The 12,768-nt window shown below is 38.9% G+C and overlaps 1 protein-coding gene across 3 annotated transcripts in view; it reads left to right on the top strand.

Annotated features, from left to right (window-relative positions):
* The window catches only part of LOC110154182 (microtubule-associated protein tau-like), a 33,697-nt gene extending 20,968 nt beyond the window's left edge, over positions 1-12,729 (top strand). For 2 of the 3 annotated variants that reach the window (XM_055150286.1, XM_055150288.1), the window contains 12 exons: positions 23-54; positions 205-342; positions 529-577; positions 697-735; positions 936-1,195; positions 1,383-1,475; positions 1,991-2,083; positions 2,743-2,835; positions 5,195-5,276; positions 6,004-6,110; positions 8,611-8,755; positions 10,519-12,729. In XM_055150286.1, coding sequence (XP_055006261.1) covers positions 23-54; positions 205-342; positions 529-577; positions 697-735; positions 936-1,195; positions 1,383-1,475; positions 1,991-2,083; positions 2,743-2,835; positions 5,195-5,276; positions 6,004-6,110; positions 8,611-8,755; positions 10,519-10,523 — 1,136 coding nt within the window. In that variant the 3' untranslated portion in view covers positions 10,524-12,729. The remainder of the gene's footprint in view (positions 1-22; positions 55-204; positions 343-528; positions 578-696; positions 736-935; positions 1,196-1,382; positions 1,476-1,990; positions 2,084-2,742; positions 2,836-5,194; positions 5,277-6,003; positions 6,111-8,610; positions 8,756-10,518) is intronic. The other variant, XM_055150287.1, reaches the window with a different exon arrangement.
* The last annotated feature ends 39 nt before the right edge of the window (positions 12,730-12,768 follow it).

Below are 12,768 nucleotides of genomic sequence, written 5' to 3'. Positions count from 1 at the left end.
CTTCTTCTCTTCTTCTCCATAGCTCAAGCCAAATCGGACAGCCCTGCAGACAAGGTAAGCACATAACCACAATGACTTCATTCACATTTTCATTTTTGCTTTTTGTTTCATTATTTCTTTTACGTGTCATTTTACTTTGGTATTTATTTATGTATTTGGTATTTTCTGTATTCATTTTTTCATTTTCATTTGTTTGTGAGAAAGACACACCCCTCCACCCAAATGCCTTCCTCTCCCCTTAAACGACCATCACTAAACTCAAAGAGCAAATCACAGTCTCCTCGAAACGGGCACAGCTCCATCCCAGTCAAAACCAGCAGCTCCGAGCGAGCGCAGACCAGAGTGAGTATATGGAGCCGACTGGGTTTTTCTTTTTGTGTGAGTTTGACCTTTATGGGAATGTCAAGGTTAAACACGTAGAAAATACATCCCTCTGTGTTCATTCCCACATTTTGGTTTGACAAATATTTACCTAATCGTCCTCTGTTCAAATATATTTAAGCAAAGCAACTCATGTTTGTTTTTTAGAGCATGAAGACCCCTGCAGCCAAAACCGCCACCAGAACTGCTCAACCAGGTGTGTTACTATAACCTCCCCGGTAAATACATAAGTCTTTATTAAGACATATGTAGTATTTTCTTTTATTTGATGGAGGATTAGAGTTATTTATTATTTGTCATATTTTTATGATACAGTTAATGCCAAGAAACCCCCTACTCCCAAAAATGACAAAGGTAAAAGATGCACAGAGCGCACTGTCAGTTTGGCATGGCACACGCCACAGTCTGATCAGGCCCAGCCTGGATCAAACTTGGGCAGCTTCTAGTAGTCACTAGTTTGGTGTTTTTTCTAACTTTTTTCTGAACTTTCCTTGACCTTCAGATTAATTTGTGTCATATATTTAAATATTAGGATCTGTTTGTTTTTGCCTAAGATCACAAGAGTGGACAGAGCAGCCCTGGTACTCCCAAGTCTCCTGCGAGCCAGGCGCAGTCCAAATCTGTGGCTGAGGCCAACAAAGTGAAGAAGGTGGCGGTGGTGCGTTCGACACCTAAATCTCCAGGGTCTCTGAAGACCCGCCCTGGTCCCATGGCGGCTGCCACCGGCTCCGCTGCGCCTCTGCCAGACCTTAAGAACGTTCGCTCCAAGATCGGCTCCACAGACAACATCAAGCACCAACCTGGAGGCGGCAGGGTAAACCGTCCCATACTTTACATTGGTCCTTCAGCTCATTCTCTTTTGTTTGTGCTTGTATTAGTGACCTGCGTGGCTTGTTTTTTCATATCTTTTGGAAATATTGTTTTTTACAGGTTACACAAACTCCTGTGCATCCACGGTACTACATTATTCCAATCTCAACTGTAACCTTTTGATTTTTCAGGTTCAAATCCTTGATCAGAAGGTGGACTATAGTAATGTCCAGTCTAAGTGCGGCTCCAAAGGCAATCTAAAACATGTCCCCGGTGGCGGCAATGTGAGTAACTGAGGGATAGACTCAACATGGATTTCTTGAGTATCTCTGCAGTTATGATCATGAAACTCTTTTGCTAACATAAAAATAATTAATTCAGGGAATCTATGCACTTGATTGGTGACGGCCATAAGCTAAAAATAAAAGAATCAGGAAAATTAGCCCAAACTGATGAAATTACGTATTCTAAATGTTCTGCTTCATTCAAGTCAAGTTATGAATAAGTCACATGACTGCAGACTAAACTATAATGATCGCATACATTTCTGATTGAAGCCCATTCACATTCACTAACCTCATACAGCTTAGATTTATTTCATTTATTTGTGTTCTTGCTTTGCATCTGTGCTACTTCATGTTTTGAATATCATGTACTAAAATGATTACTTGTCTCAATAAGATCAACATCAAGATCAAAGAAAAAGTGCCTTTAATCCTCTCTTCCATCTGGGCATATGCTCTGCTTTCTGGCTCACATTAGTTTAATGATCATTTGTGTTTTGGTAACTTGTTCTCAGGTTCAAATCCTCGACAAGAAGATCGACTTCTCCAATGTCCAGTCTCGCTGTGGCTCTAAAGACAACCTGAAGCACACCCCTGGAGGAGGCAAGGTGAGGACTCAGACAGATCTATTGTTTCTGTAAAAAAGTTTGATGAATATTTTGATCACTGTAACAGGTGATCTGAGGACATCCTATTGAAAAGTATCTCTCTCTCTTTATTGTTTGACCTCTTTATTTCTGCCACAAAGGGCTTTCTCTCATCACATACAGCACACACACACACTTACGCTCAGAGGTAACAATCTCTTCCCCTTACTTGTGCACTTTTTCAGGTTAAAATTGTTGAACAGAAGTTGGACTTTAGTAATGTCCAGTCTAAGTGCGGCTCCAAAGACAATATCAAACATGTTCCTGGTGGCGGCCAAGTGAGTAACTCAAGAGATAAACTCAACTCCGTTTTGAGTATCTCTACAGTTATGATCATCAGAAGCAGCAGGCCCTGGCAGAGGTCTGGACTGGGTCTGATTTAAATTCTGTTTCCTGTACTTCAGTATGTAACAACGTATAACAGAATAATTGTATTAAAGTAGCTCTATAGTCACGACCCTCTGACACACGGTAAAAACGTCTTTCCTAATAAACCACGCCCCTTTACTCACATACACCTCTCTCACCTCACCCACTCCTCCCCCGCTCTGGTCTTCACTCACTGCGCTTTCACTCTCTCTCAACGATAACCTGTTTTTCCCACATTATCGACTTTCCAGGTGCAAATTTTTGATAAGAAGTTGGACTTAGCCTATGTGGGGTCGCGCTGTGGCTCCAAAGATAATATAAAACACACACCAGGTGGAGGCAATGTGAGTAGAAAGGGCCTGCTCTTGAATGCACCTTCAGAGGAGCAGGGTGCACGAAATCTGTGTGTTAACCCTGACCTTTGACCCCTGGCCTCTGCACTCTCCTCCTAACAGTGTCATGGCACCTGTGTGAGCCATGAGCGTCTTCTCCTCTAGAGCAGAACTAAACTAGTGACACCTGAATGCATCTCCCTCTCTGTCTCTAAGTCTGACTAACCATATGGCCTGTCACAAGAACAACGTCTGAGGTGCTATCATAGATTATATAAAGCAGAGTGTGATGTTACCCCTAGTGTTCGGCTCCAGTCTAATGAAGCTCATGAGGCTAGCAGTCATAGGAACAAATTTAGAGCAAGTTTCATGTTTGTAATAGGAATTTATAGAGCGGGTTAATATTAACATTTTAACACCAAAATGATGAAGCTCACAGCAGCAGTTCCAGAGAGAGGGGAGACAATTTTTCAATGTAAAGTCAAATGGAGCCAGAATCGATGGAGCTGGATGCGCCCTCATGCTCACTTCCTGTTTGGAGCAAGGTGACTAGTGGGTTAACTATGTTCATTTATATATGAAGATAATGTAAATGCCAAATAATAGGAATGTGACAATAATGGAAATATCGTGATATCGTATCGTCACAGTTCTCACAATAATATCATGGCCCATCACAATATATCGATAATTACAAGTCTCTTTGCTTAAATGCAGAGTTATGGTGCAGCAATAGCTAAAAAAAGATAGAGGGAACTACATAGACCATGATCCTTTGCTCCATTTCAGTGTAGACTAGAGGAAGAAGAAAGAAGAAGAAGAAATAACAATTCTAAGCACTTTAAAGTCTTAGTTCTTTGTATTATGTCTTGTCAAAGCATTTTAAGAGGAAAAAGTAGCGTATTCACATGTTTGTTTGCTTCCACAAAATATCGCAATAAATATCGTACCGTGAGATGTACATCGTGAAAATATCGTACAGAGAGATTTGGATATTGTTACATCTCTAATTGTGAGTCTCGCCATATCGTGAGCTTGCCCACGATATTGTAATAAATATCGTACTGTGAGGTTCATACCGTGATGTTATCGTATCGTGAGACTTGGATATCGTTACACCCCTACCAAATAATAATTTTGAAACTAATTTATGACTGAATTACCATAACACAGAATTTAAAAATATTACTGTTAAAAAACATGAGCTGTAGCTTGTATCTATAATGAGTAAAAGAAATCGTGTATTCAAAGTTCTTCAGCTCAAATCTTGTTCTACAAAAAAATTGCAAAAAGTTCCCAACTAGTACAAAGCCAAAGTACCCACAATAAATCCTGATCCCCCCAAAATATAGTTCCATCTCACATTTATACAACAGTAAGTCAATACAGTATTTACAGATAGTTAGTGACAGGCCTACTAACCATTATGTTATGCTCATGACCAAATGAACCTCTCCCTATGTCTTCTGCTGTCCTCAATTTGAGGTTTTACCAACAAACCTGGTCCCCCGTCTTCATGCATGAGTCTTGTGTGTCCACTTTTCAACTTTTCAACTTTTTGAATGTCCAAAGATGAGAAGAACATAAGATCATAGTGGTATTTGATACATAAAGCGCCCCAAATTCACACAGAAGTTGCCTGTCGACTTTAACAAAGGCCCAGTGTGTGCCTCATCAGAGCGGGGCTGTTAGAGGATGATCTCAGCTCAAAGAGAGGACATTGTTTAGAGACAGACGGCCTTGACAGGGACTTGGGCTGGGACTGGCACTGTGCTGGATCTGCTGTCAACATGAGCAGTGCATGAACAACTGTAGTCTATGGAAACTTAACATACTACTTATTCAAAACAGAAATGGATAAACTTCTCAAGTCTAACGCTGTCAAATAGTTTGTTTAAATGTGCACTGTGTAACTTTTTGGTGGGGGGTCCATCACCTGCTTGTTTCTATGGATATGTCATTGCCGTGCCTGGAATATTCCACAGTATGACATTAATACTATAGCTCTACCTTACATTTATTCAATTACAGGTGGTTTATAGCTCAAAAATATACCTAAAAAACAGACTGATTGTGAGCAGATGCCTCGCCACAGATCTGACCTGTGACTTGGTGTAGTTTGATCTCCATGAAGATAGAAAGGCTTAATGCCATACTGTGAAACATTCTAGACAAAGCAATAACATCTCCACGAAGAAAAGCATCTGACAAACCTTCCACCAGAAAAGTTACACAATGCACCTTTAACATGAAGCTGTCGCAGTAATAGCCTCTAAAACCCTAACATTACATGTATTGGGTTAGCATGGCTTTGAAATGAAATGCATTGTACTGTTCATAACGTTATCTTTGTTGTCGTTTTTGTTTTCAGGTTCAAATTGTGCATAAAAAAATCGATTTGAGCAACGTCCAGTCCAAGTGTGGCTCCAAAGACAACATCCGCCATAAACCAGGTATTCCTTTATTTATTATATTACACTGAAGTGAAAGAGTACATAAGTTATACAGTTGTGTTATGGCTTAGAAGTCATTGCTGTTGGTGCCATTGGTGTTTCTGTTAAATTTGGGCTTTATAAAAATGGCTTCAGCATGTACAGTCTGCAAAATAATTGAGAAGTTGAATTTCATCTTCACTTTTGACGTCTGTACAGTCTGATTATTTTACAAAGTGGTATGATTGGGATTCTTAAGAGGCCAGAATACAAAGAAATATTAAGACTTAATTAAACATGCACTTTTCAGGTGGGGGTATCTGCTTGTTTCTATGGAGATGCTATTACTTCTTCTCAATGGCATTAAACACATTTATAACATTTATTCTGTTACAAGAGTTTTCATTGTTAAAAAAAAACAAATGGAAAAACATCCATTCTTACTGTATTGTGAGTGGACTCGCCTCTCCACAAAAGTGAACAGTAACTTTGCCTGGTAGGGTCTCTTATCTCCAAGTAGACATGTAGTTTGTAGAAGATTAATGCCATACTGTGGAGCATTCCAGGCAAAGCAGGTGGAAGGTGACAGACAAGTAGGCAGCTGCTTAGGGCCCCCAAACCTGGAGGGGCCCCCAACCAATTGCCCTCAGTGCCACGAATGGCCGAGGCCTCAGAGCAATTTGATTTTCTCTCAATATAATCACACTTTTTAACATTTTAACATGTTGCTTTGTTTTCCTTTGTGGAGGTGGTGGAAATGTTGAAATCAAGCACGAGAAGTTGGAGTTTAAAGTCCAATCTAAGGTCGGGTCCCTGGATAACATTGGTCACACCCCGGGAGGAGGACAGAGAAAGGTAAAGACTTGAAACCCGGATCAAACTGCCCCCATGCTGTAGGCACTTCCTTTATGAGTAACACACATCTTGGCCCTCTGTTGCCATGGAAAGTCTCTTCGGCTTTTGCTTTTGATCATAGGAGAGTCTTAAATAAGTTGAATGCAGCAGCAGGCGTAGAAACACTGTAGTGGAGTACGGACCTGTTCAGCGTTTGTGGTTGAAATAATGTCAGCTCTTCACACTTTCAACAGAAACAGATGACACATATGTGAACAGGAAGCAATTGCTCATACTGTTATTAACACCTTTATCCTGCAAGTGTACGTATAGAAAAGAGTATACAGTATGTGAGCATTTTATAATAAAGGGGCTGTAATTTATATATTTTTTCTAGTTTAGGTAAATTACTTAGACTTATTTAATCCTTATTAATCCACAAGGGAAATTATTTGGATATAGCAGAGATGTATTTGTATTACTATATTTCTATGTTTTATTTTCACTTGTGCACATATATTTGATAATTATGCCTTATTTGAAACCAGTCTCTTGCTGTTTTTGCTACTTATTTTGAATTTATTATAACTAGGAATGTAACAATAACCAAAATATTGTGATATCGTATCGTCAAAAGTCTCACAATAATATCGTGGGCTGTCACAATACATCGAATTACAAGTTCCTTTGCTTAAATGCATGGTTTTATAGTAGCACCAGCTTATAAACATTGGAAACTACATATCTCATGATTCATTTCAGTGCAGACAATATGAAGAGATATGTTTTTTAACTTGAATTGTTGGGATTATAATGGAAATAATTCACACCAAAATCTTGTCAAGGTATTTTAAAAGGAGAAACGTGTCCTATCTACAATTATATCAGCCTCTTCAAAATATCAAAATGATTTGGATATCATTACATACCTTCCATTAATATTTTTTGCTCTTTGTAATTATAATATTTTGTGATGTGTGCGCTACTGTGGCCAAATAATTTCCCTTGTGGATCAATAAAGTTTGGCTAAGTCTAAGTTATATCATGCACTATAATGAAAAAGTAGATATTGGAGATAAAAATGTGATTGAAGGATATTGCCTATGCATATTAAAAGTCAGTCTTTTAGATGAGAAGCAATAGAAGTCTTTATTTTTTTTTTGTATGATGTTTTAGCATAAGTGAGAGAAATTACTCCAAATCAGTTACAGGGAATTTAACATTTCAAAAAGACTTTCAGCTTTACTAATCTGTGGTAATATTTTGTAGATGCTTCTCGCAAATTACAATGTGGCACTTAAAATCTCAGTTCTTTATAATTTGAGGTTGAAAGGCATTTTTCTTGTGCCAACAGCTTATAGTTATGTATGTGGTTTGATACAGTAGGCTTCAGGCTACCCAGCTATTTTTGGCGTGTGGTTCCTCATTTTGTATGTAGCATTATAACAACCCCTTTACAGGAATGCAGGCCCAAAACAGTATAAACAAACACCATAGCACAGCATTTTTCAAACTACTATGAGACTGGAATGTGGCAAAAACAGGAAAGCATAGAGTAACACAACATCGCACCAAATTCAGTTCATTTTGATTTCATGGTTTGTTTAATTTATCCTTTTTTTCATTGCTGTTATCATCCATTTTATTATTATTTTGGTTCATTATATTGTATTGTGTTTATATTTTCATAGGGCTGCACAGTATGAGGGAAAAAAAATGAAAATAATTAAACTTTAACATTTATGGGAGTTACTAGATCATTTTGACAGTTTGATAAAAGGTCGAGATTATGCTCATTATTCTTTGAGCTACGATATAATGTTGTTCCTCATCACAAACAGACCTGAAGTTGTGTTTTTTTTCTTACAAACCTGCATATTTAGGTTTAGTTCTTATCCCAAACACTCTGTTCCACCTTGTGATGTCATGTGGTAATACAGGAAGTGCTCCACTGTGCTTTTAAACTCCCTACACCTTCGCTAGAATCATTTGGATCATTTCAGTCCTGGAATTGCCAAACTACACTGAACAAAGTGTAAAGATAGCTGTTATCTTAAAAAACTGCCACTTCATGACATCACAAGGTGGAACAGAGCATTTTGAGCTTTGGAAATGTAGACAGACTAATAATAAACGGTTATGCAAACATGTGTGAGTGAAACAAAACATAGGTATGCTCCAGGTATGTTTGACAGCATTATAACATGACTTAAAAACTCAGAACAGTTCATTTTGTGTAATATAGGACCTTTAATAAGTGTGAAATTAAAGCTTTAAAATTAAAAATATATTGCCTACTACATTGTCACAAACTCAAGGCAAAGTCTCATTAAGAAGATAACTTTTATTTATGACCAATAGGAAATAAACGGTGTAATTTGCTTTCAAATGAGAGGAGAATTTTCACTATACTGTGCAGCCCTTGTTTCTATTTCATTATTGCTTTGTTCATTATTGTGCTTTTGTTGTGTTTTTCTGTTGATGCCATCTCATGTGTTTCTGTTGCCCCCCTGACCATCAGCAGCGTCAGAGCAGAGAGGGCAGCCTTTCGGACAGCCCCTCCCTGCCCTCCCCCGGCCTCACCCCCCCTCTCACTCCCCAGACCGTGTCCCCTGTCCCAACCACACCTGTGCTCACCAACCCTCTCATAAAGATTGAGGACTCCTGTAAGTACACACCAGAGTAGACTAGATGTAAATACTGAATACTTTCCTTGAGAATTTTAAAAGTGCACTGTGCAATTTTCAGGTGGAAGGTCCGCTACCCACTTGTCTCCATAGAGATGTTATTGCTTTGTTTAAAATGTTCCACAGTATAGATTAAACGTATCTATGTTAAGGAAGACAACTGGTGGAACCCAAAAATGCAAACAAAAAAGGATTTATTAACAAAGATAGTCTTAGGGGGAAAGTGCATTCCAGGGAGGGGGACAGGACAGGACGGGTCTCGGAAGGCAGCAGACAAGAGGTAGGTGGTAGCTCGGACTGACCAGAGGTTAACGGAATCTGAGGCAGATGTGATGAGGCTGGCTCCACCCGAAGGTACTGAAGAAATGATAAAGATAACTGGTATGTAAGTGTATAAAAAAAAATCTTCAACATTCAAAAAAAGAAAAAAAAAGTAGAGAAAGCCTGACAGAACTGGCACTGGCGAGAAGGTCAGCAGATCTTTTATAGCAAGAGATGATTGAGTGATGAGAATCAGGAGTAGAGCTCAGCAGGTGAGTGTAAGTGGGATCCGCCCAGGAAACTCCAAACAAGGTAAGGAGAGAAGGGGAGAGGGAACAGGAAAGGAGGCATAGGAGGAGCATGATGAAACCCTCACAATCTATCACAAGGGAGGCAAGCAGGTTACAGCACTATGTTACATTACAATTCAGCTTTGTGGAGAGGCGCCACTATTCACAGAAGGAATTCATTTATTTTTGAGTAGTAGAAACGTCTGTAATGAATAAATGCTAGATGGAAATGCTTAAAGTCACCATGGAACATTCCAGGCAAAGCAATAACATCTCCATGGAGACAAGCAGGTAGCCGACCCTCCACCAGAAGTTGGAGAAGTTGCACCTTTAAGGAATTCACAGAATTTCATATTTTCAATTCTTTAAAAAAAAAAAAAAGGCTAGAGGAAATATGGGCTTCATTAAATAATTATTTGAAAATAACATTGACTGATTTGACTCCATTGTTATTTTACAGGTTTACACTATAAATAGTTCTGGGTAAAAGACACTGGTGACCATGGCAGCCATATTGACAGTACAGTGTGTAGTGTAAACAAAATGGTGCACCTGCTGTATAGTTTATGGTGCATGTCTGGACACACCTCTGTGGTAATGATACTGTCTGTCCTCTAGAGGGAGCACAACACACAACAGTGCATCAGCATTACCTACTACACTTTTAATGCCTGCAGGGGAAAGGGATATCTGTTGGTGAACAGACTAGTTAGCTACTATATATATTTTTACTATTTTCCACTTTGCACTGCAGTTGAAAAGTACTAGAAATAGTCTGTTCATGTTATAATGAAATCCTATCCATGTATTTCAGAATGATGAAAAATGGTGTTGCCATAGCAGTAATTTAAACAAAATATGATATCTTTTGAGAAAACCCTCAAACAGTTGCAAATAACAGGAATCTTGAAAACTATGAAGACCAAAATTACAAGCTCACACTAATTTATTTTATACAACAGTCCACATTTTTTAGCATTGATAGATTTTTTTTTTTTTAGCATTAACTGATTATGATTATCTTTTAAATGGGGAAAAAGTCCTCAAATGTTTGTATATAACAGGAATTTTGAAAACTATGAATACCACAATTACAAGCTCATGCTAATTCAATACATCTAATTTAATACATCTATTTTTTATATTATTTGATAACCAACCGAGTTATTAATACCTCCCCCTCCTCTGCAGATTGAGAGCCACAAACTGACCTTCCGCGAGACGGCCAAGGCGCGCACTGACCACGGCGCTGAGATCATTTCTCTAGAAGAGTCGCCGCAGCAGCTCAGCACCATGTCGTCCTCCGGCAGTCTCAACATGGCCGACTCCCCACAGCTGTCCACGCTGGCCGACCAGGTGTCCGCTTCGCTGGCCAAACAGGGCTTGTGAATGCACATAACTGTCCACAAAGTCCCCCCTCCCTCCATCCCGCTTTTCTCTCTTTCTCTCTTTCTCTCTTACCCTCCTCTATCTGTCTCTCCCTTCACACCACCACAGTCGCAACGTAGTCAAGTTGTGATGCCTTCCTGGTTAATTTCCACTGGACTTTTTAATTTATTATCTTATTTTTTCAACATTTTAGCTCAACCTACCACTGTAAACTAACTGTTCATGAGGCAGTATTATTAGGCCAAGTTTTTTATTTCTATGCTAATTTAATTGATAGCCCACCTTTTGTAAGTGTCCCTTTAAGATACACAAGCTCCTCAGATCTGATTCCAATGACCATTCAAGGCTTGTCTCCCTGTAACAATGACAGTTAATCCTATAGGAGTCAAGTTGTCAGCGTGCAAGTCCCCTTATTTATTTCATTTTATTCAGACAGTCATGTTTGGACAAGAAAAAGACAAAGTGCGTATCATTATTAAGGGGTAAGGTCTGTTTTAACGCAGAGGGGGCAGTTACATGGTATAGCGATGACAGAAAGCAGTAGCAACATTTTCATCTAGGCTGAAAAAATGCGCTTTCAGACCTCACTGCGAATCTTTCTTTTGCTTTGTTTAGTCCTGATTGAAAAGAAATGGGAGAAAAAACAATGGCTAGAGCGTAGGCTTGTGTTGGGCACAGTTTTATAATTGTACTCTGTGGATACATGTATTTGATATGAAGAAAACATTTGTTTCGTGCCTGCTACTGTCAGTGTTGATTTTTTGTTACTGCTCTATTTGTAATATAGGAGGCGAAAGCATTGATTATTAACCTGTAGGCTTTTGAAAATGTAATGGCCAAATTTTACAGTATTTCGAGGAAGAGGAGGTGACATGCACTAAGTACGCATATAAGCATTCATAACTATTAATTTACCTAGTATTTTAAAATGTAATCTTGAAAGAAATGAGTGTTTTAGATGGGTAAATGTAAGGTATGAAAGGTTTACCGGGCCATTGTGGTGCAAAGAGGGATTTAGTGAGAACTGCAAGTCTGAAACTGTACAGTGAAAATGGTACTTAATATTATTTAACTCACTAAAAATGAAAGCAGCTCGCTGGATATAATAGAACTACCCCTAACACTTCAAATACTATACCCCTATTGTCAAGCATTACTCCCCCTAGTGGTCAGTCTCACTAAAGATCTTGCATGCTCCTCATGTAAGAGAAAAACTGCTTGTTGCCTCCCTTTCACAAAGTGGTCTCTATGTAATGTATATCCTCTTTATATGAACTGAACCGCAAGGATATACTGGTAGGTTTAAGCGTGTGTCTGTGCGTGCGTATGGGCCAATTCGTCATTCAAAAGTGGTCATAAAAGAAGTCCTCAACATGGCTCCCTGTTATAACGCATAGGGTGACCACCTCCAATTGTAGAAAACGAGCGAAGTTGTTGAATGTGGTTGGATATTACACAATTTGAGTTTTAGAATTAACAATTGTAAGGCAAAGAGAGAGCAAAAATATATCTCACTTTTTATAATTCATGTGGCATTAATAAAAAGTGGGGCATACTCTAAATAATTGGGACAAGGGACACGGGTCTAAATCAGTGTGTGGGACGAGGACAGGTGGTCACCCTAATAACACATAATGCAAAATCTCATTGCCAAAATGTTAGGTTCACGGGCAGTAGGACTTTTAAGGTGTTCTTGCAACATTATCTGCATGCAAAATAAATCTCGGTTTTTAGACCACGTTAATTTTAGTGTATAAGAAGAGATTGGGTGCTCAGAGGGAGCTGGAATGGCGCCCCCTCGAGGCGCGCAGCTGCAGTAAAGAAGAATCGTGCCAGAGCTTGTGCTTAGTCCTCTCCGTTAAGGTTTGTACCAGAGCTAATTGAGAGGCGGTTTTTGTAGTAACAAATTCTCATCACCTTTTTGATTATTTCTGATGCTGTACAGTTGTGGCAATGTGATTGTTCGTTATTGTGCATTTTATCAATAACTGGTTTATGATGATTCTTGTTGCTGTAATATGTGTATTTGAAAATAAATGCTATGAAGTCAAG

This window comes from Boleophthalmus pectinirostris, unplaced genomic scaffold (genome assembly GCF_026225935.1).
Source record: "Boleophthalmus pectinirostris isolate CB_2022bp ecotype Guang Dong unplaced genomic scaffold, ASM2622593v1 HiC_scaffold_14, whole genome shotgun sequence".
In the NCBI taxonomy this organism is placed as follows: domain Eukaryota; kingdom Metazoa; phylum Chordata; class Actinopteri; order Gobiiformes; family Gobiidae; genus Boleophthalmus; species Boleophthalmus pectinirostris.
The sequence above is the reverse complement of the archived record's forward strand: the minus strand, read 5'-3'. Positions and strand labels throughout refer to the sequence as shown.